Raw genomic sequence first — 22570 nt, 5'->3', positions numbered from 1 at the left:
CTGTTCTTCAGCTGAACTACCCACTCTGGCATTCACTATTGCAACATCTACACCCCTCGAGAACTTTAAACGCATTGCATCATTCCTCGGTAAATCATTATCAGATTTATGTCCACATTAGTTCTTCAAGACTGTGCTATTGCATTTCAGTCGAGTCTTCATCATTCCCAAATCGTGATCCAAGTCTATATCTGCTCTTGCGTACGCCTTACAGTACAGTGTCTGACCATGACATAATCTAGTTGCAGTCTACCCGTGTCTCTGGGCCTTTTTTTAAAAGTATGTTTCCTCCTATTGAACAGCTATTACTTACTGAATTTTATTGTAGAATTCAATTAGTGCTTCTGCTCTCTCTTTCTTACCAGCAAGCCCGTTATTGTTACTTCTTTCCCCTGCTGCCGCACTCCAAAACCTTATGATCATTTTGGCACCTCCTTTCATATATTGAGCTACTCGTTAATTGCCCCACATCCTTTTCATGTCTATTCATATTCTTGTTAAGACGTTGCGTGTTTACATAAACTATTGTTGTTGGTGTTGGTTTTGCTGTTGATTCAAATGAAAATAATCCTATCGCCGAATTGTTTGGAGCAACTTAACTGTTATGTATCTTGTTATTCGTAACTAATCATAGTCCACTTATCCATTTTCAGATTTTCTAGCTTCCCTGTCACGTTCAAATGTATGACATTTCATTCTGGCTCGTGAAAGATTACCCTTTCATTGGTTATTCAGTTTTTTCTCATGGTCAACCAACTCCTCTTTGGCAGCCCCCTCCCTGAGTTCCGAGTGGGGGGCTAATCTGGAATTTTTTATCAATGGAGGGGTCATTAGGACACTTATTTCAATTTCCGGCTCCATGTACTGTGGATATACATTATGTGCCGTTAAAGCAGTTGTTTCCATTGCCTACTGCATTCTCACGCCATTGGTTATTGGTTTTCTTCCACCTTTCAGGGGGCCTCTTTAACAAAGCTGTTCGCAGAACGAGGGTGACTCGTTATACCGGTAGTTTTCGGCGGCTGTTGCTGATGAGTTTTATGCAAAACTGAAACAATGTCTGGCTTCGAACCTAGGACCCTGGGCGTCCTTAATCACTGGTCATAGACGAAAACACCGGTCTACAAGAAAAAGAAGTCCGATGAAGTTGGATGTTAAGTCTCGTCACCCATGAGAACTTTTTCCATAAAAGAATTGTCCGCGTTTTTCATTTCAGTCAACACAAACTTTGCACACACATCTCTCTTCTTGAAAAATTCTGGTGATTGTCTTGAACATTTGACTGAAATATGTTACTCTACGCGATTCGTGACATGTGAACGTTTACACACCACGGGGCCAAGTACGATAGTTAACACTGCCTGCTCACAGCTGACTGGTCGAATGCACATCTGTTCATTACAATTATTAGTTCAAGCTGCCACTGTAGCTATTACGCTGCCGTCGCTTGTACGCCAGGAATAAAATCAGTCTCGGAACTTTTTCGACGGACAATATCGCTGGATCGGGACAGTATAATAAAATAATCCAAACCGGAAATTAATACATTTTATTCCATTATAGTGGTCTAAACCACAGCACTGTCTAGATAATAAAATTATTTAAACGCAGCTGAATGGTGTTTCTGAGGAAAAAAGATGTCGTTCTTGAAATTTATGGACGCTGAGGAGCACATGTTTTACAATGGTTAGATCGATTACAAGAGAAACGTTCACCGAGAGTTTCCAGTGGTTTAACCCTTTCATAGTTAAAATTTATGCTGCGTATATTTGAAAACTAAAGGTCAAAAACTATCTTCCTTTGTGATAGACAATATACTTTCATTAGCAAAAGAATTTTAAGCTGACCGAGTTTGAAAATCGGTGATGTTAGTCGCATGTGTCCAAAGACTCTAATCAGATCTATGCTTTCATGTGAACCTAGGATTTGCAGAGTTAAGTTTTTAATTTTCGAATGATTTTAGCAGGATAGTTCTTATGAAAAAAGTGTAACACATCAGTTCCAAATCATGTTTGTTCTCCTGACAATCAAAAACATGAAGTATCTGACACAAGTTTTCAGCATAACATTTGAAGATGGCTGTGACGTACCACACACCATTGTCTTTTACATTCTGTCAAATTTTCTGGAGCGCGTACGTCCCACTACATACAAATTATGTACAAACTAGCAGAATTACTGACGTGTGAAGTGATGTTTCAAAACAATGTCTATGATTTATAAGAAAACACGATTTGTTACTTCAGACATTCTTGGAATGCTGACGATGGTGATTCAATCCGATTTTCGTGAAACAAACGCACTGTGCTACATACAAACACAGGCCGCCCCATTTGATTCCTCACAGCCTTCTATATATCCACCCCATGGTCCGTATTAGTTTTCTCCAAGCTATGAAGGCATCTTGCTTGATAGACAAATATACAAGACGTCCCAAAGCTCAAAACTGCATATTACTTTAGCAGAACATACGTCTCCCACTAACCACGCAAGGGTTAATAAACATTGCCAAACGTATATTGTTTCCAATGGAGATTACCTTCAGTGCTAATAGAGTAAGTCCGGGAGAGTTGTACCAGTTGCTGCTTTACATGTGCGTCGCTAGTGTGCAGCCCCCGCTACATGTGACGAAGCTCTTTTTTGATCGAACTTGGTGCAAAAGTAGTGTTATTTTCGTGTTAGTTCTGGAAAAAAATCGCATTTTCTGTTCTGCTAAGCCGAAAAGTTTGTTATATGGATACAGAATTTTAATTTTAAGGGTTACTTTATACAAAATCGATCCAGTTTTTTGACAACTGTGCAGGCATGAAACTAATGTAAAATGGCCACGTCCTAGTTTATTTGTACACAACCATTGTCCTGAATTCTATTAGTAATTCCAGAAAAGTTTGGTTCTATGACCTTTACATTATGGAATAAAACATAGTAGTCAGATTGTGCGAAGTGTAATACAAATGATCTTTCTTAAATGAAAAATTTCTAAGTGAATTAATACATTGTTTATGGAGGATATTACCGCTACAGTTACATTTGGAACGCTAATTAAAAAAAGGAATGCATGCAAATCTTTGATTCTGAAATGCTGTCATGTACAAATGAGCGTAATCACAGTGACGGAAAGTCATGTTTCTTATTGCATACAAAATTTATAACTCTAGTGAGTTTCTGACGTGTAATTGTGTGTCAGCTGTTTAATTTACTGGATTGTCTGAGACGCAAAGCTATCCTCAACCTGAATATTGGTTTGAACGTCGCACTGCTTTAGTGCGCAAGGTCAACGACTTTCTCCAATCCTTGAACCGTATTACACAGCCGGTTATAGGGAGATTTACAGTTCAAGAAACATCTTTGAATTATTTACATTATAATGATTACCGAAGATAAAAAAAAGCGACAAGTGACGGAAAATTCTAAAGCCACCTTAGGAATCAATCCTGCGTGTTTGAAATTTTGTCTGACATCCTCTTAGCCACCAAGCTACACCAGTTGTCTATGAACAACTGAAATGTTGCAGCTAGAACGGCTATTATAGTCACAAGTGTTACATTTTTTAAATTTCTGGTGCATATCGGTGTAGTTAAAACGACGATGTGTAAAAAAAAAAGAAAGAAAGTGGATTACTTACAGTCGTCTGTCTACAGCAGTGTTGAACATTACTGGAAACGACTTAGATATCTTCATTAATCAAGGCGAGTTCAAATGAAACCCCGTTGGAATCATGCCGTGTGATACGGTATCTGTTGTGTTTTGAAAGCGGATGTTTGCGTCCAGGCTTTGTGGGTGATGATGTGATGGATGCATGCGGTATTAGTGTGAAAGGATGGCTCGTGCTGAGCAAAATCGGACGAAACAGCAACAGAAGTTCCTTTTACGAAGAAGTGACGCTGCATAATTGCTAAACATCTGGGAACAACTCCATTGTATGGATAGCAGCCTGTTATGTGCTACGACTGCTGATTAGTAACAGAAGTTTCACGAAGGCCGTGAGGGGGCAGCGAATTTTCTGCGACAAATGCAATTCCACAAAATCACTAATGAAAATCTGTTGTTGTTGTGATCTTCAGTCCAAAGACAGGTTTGATGCAGCTCTTCATGCTACTCTATCCTGTGCAAGCCTCTTCATCTCCGAGTAACTACTGCAACCTACATCCTTCTGAATCCGCTTACTGTATTCATCTCTTGGTCCCCCTCTACGATTTTTACCCCTCACGCTTCCCTCCAGTACTAAATTGGTGGTCCCTTGATGTCTCAGAGTGTGTCCTACAGCAGATCCCTTCTTCTTGTCAGGTTGTCCCAAAAATTTCTTTTCTCCCCAGTTCTATTCAGTACCTCTTCGTTAGGTACGTGATCTACCCCTGTTTATCGTCCATGTGTCACCTACATAATGGCTATACTCCGTACAAATACTTTCAGAAAAGACTTCCTCACACTTAAATCTATATTCGATGTTAATAAGTTTCTCTTCTTCAGGAGCGCACTTTTTGCCATCGCCAGTCTACATTTTTAATCCTCTACACTTCGACCATCATCAGTTATTTTGCTGTCCAAACAGCAAAACTCATCTACTAGTTTAAGTGTCTCATTTCCTAATCTGATTTAATTCGACTACATTATATTATCCTCGTTTTGCTTTTGGTGATCTTCATCTTATATCCTACTTTCAAGATATTTTCCATTCCGTCCAACTGCTCTTCCAAGTCCTTTTTTTTATCTGGACTTTTAAGTCCTACTGCAAATTTTCTTTTGTTTCCTTTACTGCTTGCTCAGCAGACAAATTGCATGACACCTGGGATGGTCTGCAATCCTATCTCTCTCCCTTCTCAACTACTGTTTCCGTTTCATGCCCCTCGACTCTTTAACTGCCATTTGGTTTCTGTGAAAATTTTAAATAGCCTTTAGCTCCCTACATTTTACCCCCGCCACCTTTAGAATTTGAAAGAGAGAATGCCACTCAACATTGTCAAAAGCTTTCTCTAAGTCTACAAATGCTATGAATGTAGATTCGCCTTTCCTTAACCTATCTTCTATAAGTTTTCGTAGGGTCAGCATTGGCTCGTGTGTTCCAACATTTATCCGGAATCCAAACCTATCTTCCTCGAGGTCGGCTTCTATAAGTTCTTCCATTCTTCTGTAAAGAATTCGTTTTAGTATTTGGCAACCGTGACTTACTAAACTCATAGTTCGGTAGTTTTCACACTTATCAGCACCTGCTTTCCTTGGGATTGGAATTATGTTCTTCCTGAAGTCTCATGGTATTTCGCCTGATTCATACATTTTGCCACCTAAATGGAAGAGTTTTGTCACGACTCGCTCTCCCACGGCTATCAGTAGTTCTAACGGAATGTTGTCTACACCCGGGGCCTTGTCTCGACATAGGTTTTTCAGTGCTCCGTCAAAATCTTCACGCAGTATCGTATCTCCCACTTCATCTTCATCTACGTCCTCTTCCATTTCCATAATATTGCCCTCAAGTACATCTGCCTTGTATAGACCCTCTGTGTACTCCTCACATCTTTCTGCTTTCCGTTCTTTGCTTAGGACTGGTTTTCCATCTGAGCTCTTACTTTTCATGCAGGTGATTCTCTTTTCTCCTAAGGTCTCTTTAATTTTCCTTTCCGCTAGTGATATGTGCTTCTACATCCTTACATATGTCCTCTAGCCATTCCTGTTAGTCTTTTTGCGCTTCGTGTTAATCTCATTTTTAGACATTTGTATTTTCTTTTGCCTGCTTCATTTACTGCCTTTTTACATTTTCTCCTTTCATCAATTAAATTCAATATCTCTTGTGTTCACCAAGGATTTCTACTTGCCCCCGTTTTTTTACCTACTTGATCCTCTGCTGCCTTCACAATTTCATCTCTCACAGCTACCCATTCTTCTTGTACTGTATTCCTTCCCCTATTCTTGTCAGTCGTTCCCTAATGCTCCCTCAGAAATTCTCTTCAACTTCTGGTTCTTTCAGTTTATCCAGATCCCATCTCCTTAAATTCCTACGTTTGTGAAGTTTATTGAGTCTTAATCTATAGTTCATAACCAATAAATTGTGGTCAGAGTCCACATCTGCCTCTGGAAATATCTTGCAAATCAAAATCTGGTTCCAGACTCTCTGTCTTACCATTATATAATCAATCAAACATTATGCTGTCTCCAGGTCTCTTCCATGTATGTGACCTTTCATGGTTCTTAAACCAAGTGTTATCTACGATTAAATTTTCTCTGTGCTAAATTCTACCAGGCTGCTTCCCCTTTCATTCCTTTCTCGGAGTCCATATTCATCTACTATTTTTCCTTCTCTTTCTTTTCCTACTGTCGAATTCCAGCCCCATGAGTATTAAATTATCATTTGCTCTAACCATCTGAATAGTTTCTTTTAGCTCATCATACATTTCTTCAATCTCTTCATCATCTGCAGAGCTATTTAGCATATAAACTTGTACTATTGTTGTGGGTATGGACTTCGTGTCTATCTTGGCTACAATAATACGTTCACTATGTTGTTGATAGTAGCTTGTAAGCTGTCTTTTTATTCATTATTAAACCTACTCCTGTATTACCCCTGCTAACCACGTATTATAAAAACAGTCTGGACTACGTAATTAAAATTGATATTAATATTTAACTCCGTAATTTTGTGTTCTGATTCCTCTAAACTTTCTAAAATTCCATACGCCTGACTAGGCACTGCATTTAACTTTTTTTTAAACTTTTTTAAACATGGTTTTGTGAAAATTCAGCGGTCATAAAATGCTATTAAAAACACAGTAAAAACAGTTTAGACTACTTGTAGGCATTGTGACACTCCAGTCAAAACGATTTATCGATGAAGCATTTGCTTCTTGGAACGTTATTTCAACAATTTATTTTGAAACTGAATACAAAATGATGCCTCACAATAGTAAGTTCCTAAAAATTTGTTGCAATGTACAGCCCAGCTGATGACTGAACAGCGCCGCAAAGTTATCAGAGATCCTAGAACAGCTTGCTCTCAGACCCCCTTTGTCATCACGGGACATTCACTTTTATGGTCACTGAAGATTTTGTCAGTCGACACGGATATTCTGTAAATCAGCGAAGAGTGTGTCGCAAAGAATGTTTTTTATTGTGAGTTTTTTCAAGATTTCTTCTCCTTCTTTGAACGTATGGAGCCTTGTTTGTCTAATTTTATCTTCATGGTCTCTGCAGGAGTGGTTTATAAGGGACTAAAGTAAGTTCGTGGACGTCATAGTGAAAAGTGTTCCTTAGAGTATTCAGAGTATGGTGTTCGTTAGATAATGAGCGCCATTTTTCGTTTGTCGGTCAGTTGCTATTTTTTAAGCATTTTCGTAATTTTATTCGATTCTGCCTGGTGACGATTCGGGCACCTTTTCAATTGACCTTTTATGCATATACGTTTGATATCCTCTGTTGGCTCAATCTCGTACAATTACTAAACACACTAAGATTTCTCAGTGTTGTTGTTGTTGTGGTCTTCAGTCCTGAGACTGGTTTGATGCAGCTCTCCATGCTACTCTATCCTGTGCAAGCTTTTTCATCTCCCAGTACCTACTGCAACCTACATCCTTCTGAATCTGCTTAGTGTATTCATCTCTTGGTCTCCCTCTACGATTTTTACCCTCCACGCTGCCCTCCAATACTAAATTGGTGATCCCTTGATGCCTCTGAACATGTCCTACCAACCGATCCCTTCTTCTGGTCAAGTTGTGCCACAAACTTCTCCCCAATCCTATTCAATACCTTCCTCATTAGTTATGTGATCTACCCATCTAATCTTCAGCATTCTTCTGTAGCACCACATTTCGAAAGCTTCTATTCTCTTCTTGTCCAAACTATTTATCGTCAATGTTTCACTTCCATACATGGCTACACTCCATACAAATACTTTCAGAAATGACTTCCTGACACTTAAATCAATACTGGATGTTAACAAATTTCTCTTCTTCAGAAACGCTTTCCTTGCCATTGCCAGGCTACATTTTATATCCTCTCTACTTCGACCATCATCAATTATTTTGCTCCCCAAATAGCAAACCTCCTTTACTACTTTAAGTGCCTCATTTCCTAATCTAATTCCCTCAGCATCACCCGACTTAATTAGACTACATTCCATTATCCTTGTTTTGCTTTTGTTGATGTTCATCTTATATCCTCCTTTCAAGACACTGTCCATTCCATTCAACTGCTCTTCCAAGTCCTTTGCTGTCACTGACAGAATTACAATGTCATCGGCGAACCTCAAAGTTTTTATTTCTTCTCCATGAATTTTAATACCTACTCCGAATTTTTCTTTTGTTTCCTTTACTGCTTGCTCAATATACAGATTGAACAACATCGGGGAGAGGCTACAACCCTGTCTTACTCCCTTCCCAACCACTGCTTCCCTTTCATGTTCCTCGACTCTTATAACTGCCATCTGGTTTCTGTACAAATTGTAAATAGCCTATCGCTCCCTGTATTTTACCCCTGCCACCTTTAGAATTTGAAAGAGAGTATTCCAGTCAACATTGTCAAAAGCTCTCTCTAAGTCTACAAATGCTAGAAACGTAGGTTTGCCTTTCCTTAATCTTTCTTCTAAGATAAGTCGTAAGGTCAGTATTGCCTCACGTGTTGCACTGTTTCTACGGAATCCAAACTGATCTTCCCCGAGGTTGGCTTCCACTAGTTTTTCCATTCGTCTGTAAAGAATTCGTGTTAGTATTTTGCAGCTGTGACTTATTAAACTGATAGTTCGGTAATTTTCACCTGCTTTCTATGGGATTGGAATTATTATATTCTTCTTGAAGTCTGAGGATATGTCGCCTGTTTCATACATCTTGCTCACCAGATGGTAGAGTTTTGTCAGGACTGGCTCTCCCAAGGCCGTCAGTAGTTCCAATGGAATATTGTCTACTCCGGGGGCCTTGTTTCGACTCAGGTCTTTCAGTGCTCTGTCAAACTCTTCACGCAGTATCATATCTCCCATTTCATCTTCATCTACATCCTCTTCCATTTCCATAATATTGTCCTCAAGTACATCGCCCTTGTATAGACCCTCTATATACTCCTTCCACCTTTCTGCTTTCCCTTCTTTGCTTAGAACTGGGTTTCCATCTGAGCTCTTGATATTCATACAAGTCGTTCTCTTATCTCCAAAGGTCTCTTTAATTTTCCTGTAGGCAGTATCTATCTTACCCCTAGTGAGATAGGCCTCTACATCCTTACATTTGTCCTCTAGCCATCCCTGCTTAGCCATTTTTCACTTCCTGTCGATCTCATTTTTGAGACGTTTGTATTCCTTTTTGATGCTTCATTTACTGCATTTTTATATTTTCTCCTTTCATCAATTAAATTCAATATTTATACTGTTACCCAAGGATTTCTACTAGCCCTCGTCTTTTTACCTACTTGATCCTCTGCTGCCTTCACTACTTCATCCCTCAAAGCTACCCATTCTTCTTCTACTGTATTTATTTCCCCAATTCCTGTCAATTGTTCCCTTATGCTCTCCCTGAATCTCTGTACAACCTCTGGTTCTTTTAGTTTATCCAGGTCGCATCTCCTTAAATTCCCACCTTTTTGCAGTTTCTTCAGTTTTAATCTACAGCTCATAACCAATAGATTGTGGTCAGAGTCCACATCTGCCCCTGGAAATGTCTTACAATTTAAAACCTGGTTCCTAAATCTCTGTCTTACCATTATATAATCTATCTGATACCTTTTAGTATCTCCAGGGTTCTTCCATGTATACAACCTTCTTTCATGATTCTTAAACCAAGTGTTAGTTATGATTATGTTGTGCTCTGTGCAAAATTCTACCATTCTTTCATTTCTTAGCCCCAATCCATATTCACCTACTATGTTTCCTTCTCTCCCTTTTCCTACACTCGAATTCCAGTCACCCATGACTATTAAATTTTCGTCTCCCTTCACAATCTGAATAATTTCTTTTATTTCATCATACATTTCTTCAATTTCTTCGTCATCTGCAGAGCTAGTTGGCATATAAACTTGTACTACTGTAGTAGGTGTGGGCTTCGTATCTATCTTGGCCACAATAATGCGTTCACTATGCTGTTTGTAGTAGCTTACCCGCATTCCTATTTTCCTATTCATTATTAAACCTACTCCTGCATTACCCCTATTTGATTTTGTGTTTATAACCCTGTAGTCACCTGACCAGAAGTCTTGTTCCTCCTGCCACCGAACTTCACTAATTCCCACTATATCTAACTTCAACCTATCCATTTCTCTTTTTAAATTTTCTAACCTACCTGCCCGATTAAGGGATCTGACATTTCACGCTCCGGTCCGTAGAACGCCAGTTTTCTTTCTCCTGATAACGAGTACGCTATCAAAAATGCGAGGTCTCCCATTCATCTGAGACTACACCGTCCCACTTCATACACACGTGCACAGCTATTTCCTAGTATCAGCATGACGTGACTGATGGCAAGTGTGTGTAATTTATCGTACTGTCAGAAGATGTTACAGTTATATTTTTAAATAATGTATTCAATTTTCGATTCACATTCCTCAGTTGACAAACTTTGTAGCAGTCTGACGACTCTGCAAAGTTTCAAAGAGGTAAATTGATTCAGTTAGAGATTAATGCAAGTAGAAAGCAATATCATCTTTCGGGAGAAACGTAAAATCAAGAACCTTCTCTGCGTACGGGACGCCTGTCTCCACCGCATGAGCACTATTTTGCCAAAAATATGTAAGCCATCGGCTACAATGACTACTGCTCTGTGTATGTGATGGTAGAAGCCGACCTTGGGGAAGACCACGTTGGATTCCGTAGAAATGTTGGACACTTGAGGCAAAACTGACCCTACGACTTATCTTACAAGATAAATTAAGGAAAGAAAAACCTACATTTCTAGCATTTGTAGACTTAGAGAAAGCTTTTGACAATGTTGATTGGAATACTCTCTTTCAAATTATGAAGATGCCAGGGGTCAAATGAAGGGAATGAAAGGCTATTTAGCATTTGTACAGAGACCAGATGGCAGTTATAAGAGTCGAGAGGCATGAAAGAGAAGCAGGGGTTGGGAAGGGAGTGAGACAGGGTTGTAGCCTGTACCCGATGTTATTCAATCCGTATATTGAACAAGCAGTAAAGGAAAAAAAAAAGAAAAAAAATGGAGCAGGAATTAAAACCCAAGGAGAAGAAAAAAACTTGGAGTTTTGCCGATGGCATTATAATTCTGTCGGAGATAGCAAAGCACCTGGAAGAGCAGTTGAACGGAATGAACAGTGTCTTGAAAGGAGGATATAAGAGGAACATCAACAAAAGCAAAACAAACGAGGATAACGGAATGTAGCCGACTTAAATCAAGTGATGCTGAGGGAATTAGATTAGGAAATGAAACACTTAAAGTAAAAGATGAGTTTTACTATTTGGGGAGCAAAATAAGTGATGACGATCGAACCAGAGAGGATATGAAATTTAGACTGACAATGGCAAGGGAAGCGTTTCTGAAGAAGAGAAATTTCTTAACATCGGGTATAGAAGCAAGTGTCAGGAAGTCGTTTCTGAAAGAATGTGTATGGCCTGTAGCCATGTAGGGAAGTGAAACATGGACGATAAACAGTTTAGACAAGAAGAGAATGGAAACTTTCGAAATGTGGTGCCACGGAAGACTGCTGAAGATTAGATGGGTAGATCACGTGAGTAATGAGGAAGTACTGAATAGAAATGAGGAGAAGAGGAATTTGTGGCACAACTTGACTAGAAGAAGGGATTGGTTGGTAGGACACGTTCTGAGGCGTCAAGACATCAATTTAGTATTGGAGCGAAGCGTGGAGGGTAAAAATCGTAGAGAGAGACCAAGGCATGAATACACTAAACAGATTCAGAAGGATGTAGGTTGCAGCAGTTACTAGGAGATGAAGCTTGCACAGGATAAAGTAGCATGGACAGCTGCATCAAACCAGTCAAACAACATCAACAACAAAATGTGTATAATCTTTCGGCAGTCATAAATTCTAATACACTTTGAACGTTTCTAGAAATTTTACCAGTGCACTGCATTCTTTATGTGGCAGATTTTCCATCTTACGCTTATGTAGCAGCAACAACAGCGTTCAAGATCGTAGTTGGTAAAACAGAATTCCAATCAACAGCAAAGCGGCACTCGACACAATCAAAGAAAGTGGTATTAAAGGTATAATTCTTGAAATATCTCGCAACTGAAGCCAGATAAACCATACTGTAAAGAACTTATCATTTCCATAAGAACAGATGCACTGATCAGCGTGAACATTATGACCACGCCCTGCAATCGATATACACCTGTCCAGGCGATAGCAGCGACACCTGGCGAAGAAAGACTGCTAGTCAGACACTTGCAAGGTGGACGTAGTATCAGCGAGCGTGTTACCTGTGTATAGTATGGAGAAGGTGCGCGATCTATCTGAGTTTGACCGAGAGCAGATTGTGACAGAGTAGTATGAAGGCTTGGCACGAGCATTTTGGGAACTGCACGACTTTTCTGGTGTTCGACAAGTACTGTGGTGATTATCTTCAACAGGTGGCGAAACCAAGGACGATACGTCGTGGGGTTGGGCGGCCGACCCTCATTACAGATGTCGGACGTCGTAGGCCGGTTAGTCTGGTAAAACGGGACTGGCGGCGAACTGTGGCGGCACTAACATCAGACTTTAAAGCTGGGCAGAGTACAAGGGTGTCTGAATATACAGTGCACCGAACACTCCCTAAAATGGGCCTCCGCAGCCGACGACCCATGCATGTGGCAATGTTAACACCACGACATCGGCAACTACGACTGAAATGGAAACGTGGACATCGGCACTGGACGTTGGCGCAGTGCCAGAGCGTTGCACGGTCTGATGAATCCCGATACCTCCTTCATCATGCCGATGGGAGGGCACGAATCCGTCGTCCCCCAAGGGATCAGCTTCTTGACACCTGCACTGTGGGACGGAGACAAGCATGCGGCTGCTCCATTGTGCTCCAGGGAACATTCACGTGGGCATCCAGCGGTCTAGTAGAGCTCGTGCAAGGCACCATGACGGCCAAGGGGTATCGTACACTGGTTGCAGACCACATAGACGCCTTCATGACTACCATGTTTCCCGACGACAGTGGCATTTTTGAATAAGATAATGCGCCATGTCACAAGGCCTTGAGTGTGATGGAGTGGTTCGAGGAACACAGTTGCAAGTGCCAATTGATATGCTGCCCCCTGGCCCAACCCCCAATTTGCCAGATCTGAACCTGATCGAAATATCTGATGTGATTGAACGTGGCGTCAGAGCTCGTCGCCCCCCTCACCGGAATTTACGGGAATAAGATGACTTGGGTGCGCAGATGTGGCGCCAATTCTCTTCAGCAAACCTACCAGGGTCTCATTGCTTTCATGCCACGACGTATCGCCGCTGTTATCAGTGTCAAAGGTGGACATACAGGCTATTAGGTAGGTGGTCGAATTGTCCTGGCTCATAAGTGTATACGTGTAAAATCTGAAACATAAACAATATATTGTTATAACAAGAACTTCCATACTGTCACCAACAGTATACCGAAAGAGCCCCGAGAAGTAGTTACTTCAGGAAACTGGAACTGAAAGACTCCGTGAAAAAATGTGTTTCCTTTTTAGAAAGGAGATAGATGCAGAGCTGTTCGTAATCACGAAAATGCACATATAACAGGGAACAGAGGAGATAAGTGTTCTATGGTCCACCTTTACATGCAAACTGTACGAACCATTGAAGTGCATAACGGTGTGTACTTAGCATTGTGCGACATGTTAAAGAGTTTGTTCCCGTCAGGTTTCTGAGCATATTGGTGACGCAATCCTTCGAGTCTAACAAACAACGAACCTCGGGAAATTGGTGTTGCCCTTCCTTGAACATACTCAGTACCCCTGTTAGTGCTGTCTGGTACGGTTCAAAGAGATTCGTTGCCAAAGAGCGAAAGCCGGCTGCTGTGGCCGAGAGAGTTCTAGGCGCTAAGTCCAGAACCGTGTGACTGCTACGGTCACAGGTTCGAATCCTGCCTCGGGCATGGCTGTGAGTGATATCCTTAGGTTAGTTAGGTTTAAGTAGTTCTAAGTTCTAGGGGACTGATGACCTCTGATGTTAAGTACCAAAGTGCTCAGAGCCATTTGAACCATTTTGAAGAGCGAAACGAGCCACAAATAGCTTTAAAAAGCTTTTTTATTGTCATTACCCGTTTAGAGTTATCATGCCCATCTTAAGAAGACTTCCTTTTTAAATTAAACCCTCTTATTCGCCAGCAGCATGTCTTCTGCTCCTGCACTGCACAAGAACATTTTAATATTTAGAGCCACTTTATATATTGTGTGGACTGTAAAAACACATTAATGTGCCTGCATTTCATAAGGTATAAAGTGAAATAATTGCATACTCTTTTATACACTACTGGCCATTAAAATTGCTACACCAATAAGAAATGCAGATGATAAACGGGTATTCATTGGACAAATATATTATACTAGAAATGACATGTGATAACATTTTCACGCAGTTTGGGTGCATAGATCCTGAGAAATCAGTACCCAGAACAACCACCTCTGGCCGTAATAACGGCCTTGATACGCCTAGGCATTGAATCAAACAGAGCTTGGATGGCGTGTACAGGTACACCTGGCCATGCAGCTTCAACACGATACCACAGTTCATCAAGAGTAGTGACTGGCGTATTGTGACGAGCCAGTTGCTCGGCCACCATTGACCAGACGTTTTCAATTGGTGAGAGATCCGGAGATTGTGCTGGTCAGGGCAGGAGTTGAACATGGCTCTGAGCACTATGGGACTTAACAGCTGTGCTCATCAGTCCCCTAGAACTTAGAACTACTTAAACCTAACTAACCTAAGGACATCACACACATCCATGCCCGAGGCAGGATTCGAACCTGCGACCGTAGCAGTCGCACGGTTCCGGACTGCGCGCCTAGAACCGCGAGACCACCGCGGCCGGCGGAGTCGAACATTTTCTGAATCCAGAAAGGCCCATACAGGACGTTTCGCTGCCATACGATAATTTCGGTCCAACCGGCCGCGGTGGACGAGCGGTTCTAGGCGCTCAGTCCGGAACCGCGCGACTGCTACGGTCGCAGGTTCGAATCCTGCCTCGGGCATGGTTGTGTGTGATGTCCTTAGGTTAGTTAGGTTTAAGTAGTTCTAAGTTCTAGGGGACTGATGACCACAGATGTTAAGTCCCATAATGTTCAGAGCCATTTGAACCATTTGAACCAGTTTCGGACCATACTGGACCTCCGTTAGTAGCGGCATTTTAATTAAGTTGATGCATTTTTGTTTTGCATGTCGGTATTGCGGTTGCTGTGGGTTTATTTATCGATAGTCGTTTTTTTATTTCTAATTCACTGTTCCTATATGAGTTTACGTATTGTCATTTTGTCATTTGCAGTTGCTGAATGGAGCTGAGGATGCTGGAAAATTCAGTGCGAAGTGCAGAAATCAGAACATTTCCGATATTTTCTTCTGTTTGAGTTCAATAGAGGGGTGACAGCAGCGGAGGCTGCCATAAATTTTTGCACCATGTATGAGGATAATATGAATGGACAGAGCACGGCAAGAAAGTGGTTCTCTCATTTGAGGAAGGACCGTTTAACATTAGTGACTCTACACGTTCAGGAAGACTTTCGGTGTTTGATGAGTATCGTTTAAACGCATTAATCCACAATGTTCCCGAGAACTGGCAAATGTAATGAACTGTGATCATTCCACCATCGCGCGACACTTTCATGCAGTGGGGAAGGTCCAAAAATCGGGTTTCTGGGTACCCTATGCTCTAAGCCAAACTCACAAAAATTAGCGGGTGGCCATATGTGAGTCTCTGCTCGTTCGTCATCAACAGGCTAGTGAACAACCCCGAACATTCCTATCCTGCTTTTAATGGTGACGAGGAATGGTGTCTTTCTGCTAATGTAAGGAAAAGACAGGAATGGTTTAGCCTAGACGAAGCAGTAATTTCCTTCACAAAGACATGCGTGCATCCATAAAACATAATGTTATGTACTGTATCTGGCGGAACAGTGACTGTGTGGTGTACTACGAATTGCTTACCCACGGTGTAAACATCACTGTTGAAATTTACTGTCAAAAACTGAGATGTCTGGCAGACACAATCCAAAGACAAAAACCAGTAAGCATGCGTGAAGTGATGCTACTGCACGATAACGCCCGCCTGCATTCTGATAGACTGACAAAAGAGACTATATAGGAGTTAGGTTGGTAAGTCATTCCGCATCCACCGTATTCACCAGCTCTTGCGCCCTGAGATTTTACCTTTTCCCGCTCTGTAACGAACAACCTTCAAGAAACTTCCTTGTCGGATGGACATGCGCTCCGAACAAGGCTCGACGAGTTCTTCGCCTCAAAACCCCGTGATCTCTACAGACGCGGACTCTAAGAGCTACGCCGGGCTTTGCAGACTGTGTAAATAGTGAAGGAGAATGTATTATTCATGACTAAAATCTCTGTTATGTGTATCTGTTGTGCTTATTTAACTGATGGGAAAACGCTACGAACTTATGCAGCAATCCAATACGGCCACCCGGTACTCCACGTTGAATGCTCAACCCAAGATTCCCTTCAAGAAACTTCAACACTATACACATAAGGAGAGCGCCGAACACTGAATGGACAAAATTAGTTCGGAAAGATTTAAAACAAATATCAATCGCAGTGAAATCTACCACGGAGATAAACACAGAACTTCGAGCAGGCCAAAAATGGTTCAAATGGCTCTAAGCTTAACATCTGAGGTCATCAGTACCTTAGACTTAGAACTACTGAAACCTAAGTAACCCAAGGACATAACACACATCCATGCCCGAGGCAGGATTCAAACCTGCGACCGTAGCAGCAGCGCGATTCCGGACCGAAACGCCTAGAACCGCTCGAGCAGGCCATTAGACATTAAGCTGTAAATGAGGCGCGAAACGGACAAAGGAAGAATACATGAGGGAGCGCTGCGATAAGAGAAGAGCTCGTCAAGTTGTGAGTGAGTCATGCAGTTCATAGTAGGGGTAAATTCATACAAAAAGGTAAAAAAAATGTAGAATGGAAGTGAGAGAGTGGCGAGGCTAGCGGGTGTACGTACTGACGGTGCAGCGACGACAGCGCAGAGCAGTACTGCGGCGAGGACGAGGAGCGCGGCGCGTGGTGCTGCCATGGCGGCGCTGCTACTGTGCGGGCCTCGGCTGCCAGACGGCGAGTGGGCAGCCGCGTCCAGTGGCGCCTCTGACGTAGACGGGGACGCGACGCACGCGCGGTCGCGAGGTCGCGAGCGCAGTGCTGCCGCTCCGGCCGGCGGCGACCTCGCTGGCAACTGTTTGTTACCAGAGCCCCGACCACATCTGCCATGTTACTATCGTCACCAACGATCGTACGAGCGACCGGCCTCACGACCTTGAACAGCAATTGCAAGAGAAGACACAGATCTACGATTGGCGTTCAATAAATAATACAACACTTTTGTTTTCAACAGAACGAAAAACCAGTCCGAGTTGTTTTTCCTTTATTGTGATTTCATTCCCCTGCCTCATATAGGCATGGGAGGGATGCCAGCGGCACAGTTTGCTGCTCTTCAGCTGAGTGATACATCTAATAAAAGGATGATGATGATGATGGCGTGTGACGAGGGCCTTCCGTCGGGTAGACCGCTCGCCTGGTGCAAGTCTTTCGATTTCACAGCATTTCGGCGACTTGCGCGTCGATAGAGATGAAACGATGTTGATTAGGACAACACAACACCCAGTCCCTGAGCGGAGAAAATCTCCGACCCAGCCGGGAATCGAACCCGGGCCCTTAGGATTGATGGTCTGTCGCGCTGACCATTTTTTTTTTTTTTTTTTTTTTTTTTTTTTTTTTTTTTTTTTTTTTTTTTTTACGTTGTTGATCGTTGTGTTTGCTCGTTGCGGACGTTGCAAGACATCCTGAGCAAGTTTGGTGGTTGATCCTTCCACTCAGTTTTTTATTACAGAGGCCAACTGGCGCTCTGACCGAACACGCTGAGCTACCGTGCCGGCGCCACTCATCTACCGGGAGCGGACAATAAAAAGGATGAAGAACCATCATTTTCTTTGGGCCTTTGTCCCACTTCAACGCGGAATCGGCCTTCTTACTATGGATTTGGTGATGCTAGTGTCAGAGGGTGGCTGGATGCCCTTCCTGCCACCACCCCGTACCCCCTCAGATGGAATTCGTGTACCCCACCTGTCTGTGTCTAGGGGAAACCGTGAAATAGTGTGAACGTTTTTTCAAATGTCTGTGAGTAGTGTAACTGAGGCGGGACGTTGGGACTGGCCCAGTATTCACCTAGTAGAATGTGGAAAACCGCCTAAAAACCACATCCCGGCTGGCTGGCACACCGGACCTCGTCGTTAATCCACCAGGCGTATTCGACCCGGGGTCGGCGCGCCTACCTGAGTCCAGGAAGCAGCGCATTAACGCTTTTGGCTAACCTGGCAGGTAATAAAAAGGATGAAAACTATACATATAAAATATTAAGATGGTATTTGTTCTTTCGCACATGTCCGAAAGAACAGATACCATCTTCATATGGTTAAGCCTAACTGGCCTTTGACCTTCTTCTTTTGTGCGGATGCACACGTATTGCCCGAACTCTTACGGACTCGGTAATATTGTCTGCCGCGAGTAACGAGTGTAATGGGAAGGGGCACTACGAGTATAGTGTGTGGACATTAAGTTGGGAATGTGGGTCTCACGAGGAGCGTGCAAGGGATAAGTTCCTGCAGTCGCGCTATCCTCTGTGCCCTCGGCGGTAGGCCGGCACTGTAGCTCAGCGTGTTCGGTCAGAAGGCTGCTTGCTCTCTGTAATAAAAAAAAACTGAGTAAAGGAAACAACGATCAACTTGTCCGCCCAGACCAAATGCAACGAACTATATCGAAAAAAAGAAAGACGTATAGAGCGTCTGCCATGTGAGTAGGAGATCCCAGGTACGAGTCCCGGTCGGGGCACACATTTTCAACTGTCCCCATTGATGTATATCAACCCCTGTCGGCAGCGTAGGGTCTTGATTTAATTATCATTTCATACATATAAAAGACGATCAAGTCCAAGTTGCAAATTGTTACTTTTTGTTCACTCGATGACTAGTTTCTGGCCGAGACCCATTGTAAAATCATCATAACATAGTCGAAAATGGCATTTCCGAAGGTGTCAAAAAATGTGCAACTAACATTTACATTGTACACAGATATCTGTATGTACTGAAAATGTGCTATTTTCGACTATGCTATGATGATATGAAAATAGGTCTCGGCCAGAGACTAGTCATCGAATGAACAAAAATTGGAGTGCTTTTTCGTTCTACTGATTAACAAAAGTTGCTGAACCAAGCTACTCTGGCACGATGGAAGTTCGTTCACCTTTTTCTCGGCTAATTTCGGTTGAAAAGATGTGGTATTCGTTGTGGGACATCGTAGAATATTCCCACTTGAGCCCCCTGTAGTTTCATGAAGTACCGGCAGGTGGCGGCGCTATACGTAGCCTACAAAATGGCTTCTGTAACGGAGGTACGTTCCAATCTGTTTCTTTTGGTGAAAACCAGAGCATCGCAGATATTGATAGGCGCTTGCAGAATGTCTACAGAGACCTGGCAGTAAACAAAATCACAGTGTGTCGTTGGGCGAGGCGTCTGTCATAGGTCGCGCAAACGTGTCCGATCTTCCAGGTGCCGGCCGGTCGCACACAGCTGTGACTCCTGCAATGTTGGAACGTGCAGCCACTCTCATTTGAGGTGACAGACGGATCACAATCAAACACCCGGCTGCACAGCTAAGTGTCTCTGTTGGTAGAGGACCTCACAAAACTTCGCTGGACTGTTTTCCCTCATCCACCCTACAGCTCGGATCTCGCGCCTTCCGATTCCCGTCTGTTTGGCCCAATGAAGGCTGCACTCCGGGGGAAAGCAGTGCGTGGATGATGGCGTGGTTATTAATGCAGCAAGACGTTGGCTCTGACGTCGACCAGTAGACGGTATAATGCGGGCGTACGATGGCATAAGTCCGTCACATTGAACGGAGCTTATGTTGAAAAATAGGGTTTCGTAGCCAAAAGATTGGGGAATAATATGGTGTAGTAGAATCCTCAGTAAAAGCAACCTGTTTTCAGAAAAAAATGTCTTTCATTACTTTTTGAACGCCCCTTCTACAAACCAAGCTGCAAACCTATGAGAAGCACGTGGGAGAAGGTACTTCCCATCGCACCGCCTATTAAGATTTCTTCCTCTTCCATTTGCATATGGAATGCAGGAACATTGATAGCTTAAATGGCTTCTTGCGCATAGTAATTGGTCCAATCTTGGCTCCACTGTCAACCTTTTATTTTGTGAGTCATCGGTCTTCTGACTGGTTTGATGCAGCCCGCCACGAATTTCTCTCTTGAGCCAAGCTCTTCATTTCAGAGAAGCAGCTGCACTTACATTTCCAAATATTACTTGTATGTATTCCAATCTCAGTCTTCTTCTATAGTTTTTTCCGTTCTGCCGGTCCCAGCATGGAAGTAGTTCCCTGACATTTTCTTCTTGTCATTGTTTTTCATATGTTCCTGTCTTCGCCGATTCTGTGAAGAGCCTTCTCATTCCTTACTTTATCAGTCCGCATAATTTTCCATATTCTTCTACAGCACTACATCTCAAATGCTTCCATTCTCCTCTTTTCCGATTTGCTCATAGTTCATGATCCACTACCATACAATACTGTGCTCCAATCGTATAATCTCAGAAATTTATTCCTCAAATTAAGCCTGTTATTTGATACTAGTAGACTTCTTTTGGTCACGAGTACCCTCTTTGCCTGTGTTCGTCTGTTTTTTATATCCTCATTGCTGTGTCCGTCATGTATTATTTTGCTTCCACGGTAACAGAATTCCTTCGACCACTTCGTGGTCACCGGTTTTAACGTTAAGTTTATCACAAAACTCATTTCTGCTACTCCTCATTACGTTCACCTTTCTTTATTATTCCCTATTATGTGCTCATTAGACTGTTCATTCCATTCAACACATCCTGTAATTTCTCTTCACATTCATTGAGAACAGCAGTGTCATCAGCGAATCTTCTCATTGATATTCTTTCATCCTGAATCTTAATGCCCCTCTTAAAACTTTTTTTCCCGTCATTGCTTCTTCGATGTATAGATTGATCACTGAGGCGAAAACCTGCACCCTTTTTAACCTGTGCTCTTTATTCCTGCTAAGTTTTTTCTTGCTCTTGATTCTTTCACATGCTGTATACTATTCGACTTCCCTTCAGCTTACTCCTATTTTCTCAGAATTGCTAACATTTCCACAGTTTTACATTAACGAACGCTTTTGCTAGATCGACAAATCCACTGAAAGAGCCTTGCTTTTCTTTTCCATGGTTCTGTATATTGTACTTGCCAGCAACTTGGATGCATGATATCCCCGCCCGGAGTACCCAGCGCGTTAACTTTCCGCTACTGGAATACGGAGAGACGAACCTAACCCAGTTTAAATCTGGTTCGCGGATTTGCAACAAGGTAATCCAGACAAACTAGATTTGGATTTTAGGCCTTTTCCCACAACGAACTCGGTAAATACCTGGCTGTTCCCAACGTTCCGCCTCAGACACTCTCACCGCAAGCATTTAGTAAACCGTTTCCACACGTCGACCTGAGATTACTCTAGACACAGACGGGCAGGATAAACAGCTGCAGTCCTCGAGGAGAGGGGGGGGGGGGGGGGCGCCTGGGAGGGCATCTGATCAATAAGTTTTACCAACGTTGCCAAAAGTCGTATAACGATGCTGATCCTATAATAGGAACGGGAAATGAAATGGTGAAAGAAGAGGAAGAAGAGGAGCTAGTTGCACGAGGCGTATCTGTTGAGAGGCCAGACAAACGTGTGGTTCCTGAAGAGAGGCAGCAGCCTTTTCAGTAGTTGCAGGTGCAACAGTCTGGCCTTGTAACATTAACCAAAACGACCTTGCTGTGCTGGTACTGCGAACAGCTGAAAGCAAGGGGAAACTACAGCCGTAATCTTTCCCGAGGGCATGCAGCTTTATTGAATGGTTAAATGATGATAGCGTCCTCTTGGGTAAAATATTCCGGAGGTAAAATAGTCCCCCATTCGGGGACTATTCAGGAGGACGTCATTATCAGAAGAAAGAAAACTGGCACTATACGTATCGAAGTGTGGAATGTCAGATCCATTAATCGGGAATGTAGGTTAGAAAATTTAAAAAGAGAAATGGATAGGTTAAATACAGATATAGTGGGAATTAGTGAAGTTCGATGGCAGGAGGAACTAGACTTCTGGTCAGGTGAATGCGGGGTTATAAATACAAAATCAAATAGGGGTAATGCAGGACAAGGTTTACTAATGAATAAAAAAGTAGGAGTGCGGGTAAGCTACTACGAGCAGCATAGTGAACGCATTATTGTAGCCAAGATACACACGAAGCCCACGCCTACCAAAGTAGCAGAAGTTCATATGCCAACTAGTTCCGCAGATGACGAAGAGATTGATGAAAAGTATGATGTGATAAAAGAAATTATTCAGATAATGAAGGGAGACAAAATTAATAGTAGGAAAAGG

General features: G+C 42.5%; 1 protein-coding gene across 1 annotated transcript in view; it reads right to left on the bottom strand.

Moving 5' to 3' along the window:
* LOC124788361 overlaps positions 1–17269 on the bottom strand; it is a 47546-nt gene extending 30277 nt beyond the window's left edge. The window contains exon 1 of the mRNA XM_047255626.1: positions 17090–17269. Within this exon, the coding sequence (XP_047111582.1) occupies positions 17090–17161 (72 nt within the window). The 5' untranslated portion in view covers positions 17162–17269. The remainder of the gene's footprint in view (positions 1–17089) is intronic.
* Positions 17270–22570: the final 5301 nt, after the last annotated feature.

Source organism: Schistocerca piceifrons, chromosome 3, assembly GCF_021461385.2.
Source record: "Schistocerca piceifrons isolate TAMUIC-IGC-003096 chromosome 3, iqSchPice1.1, whole genome shotgun sequence".
Lineage (NCBI taxonomy): Eukaryota > Metazoa > Arthropoda > Insecta > Orthoptera > Acrididae > Schistocerca > Schistocerca piceifrons.
This window is presented reverse-complemented; position numbering and strand designations above follow the sequence as displayed.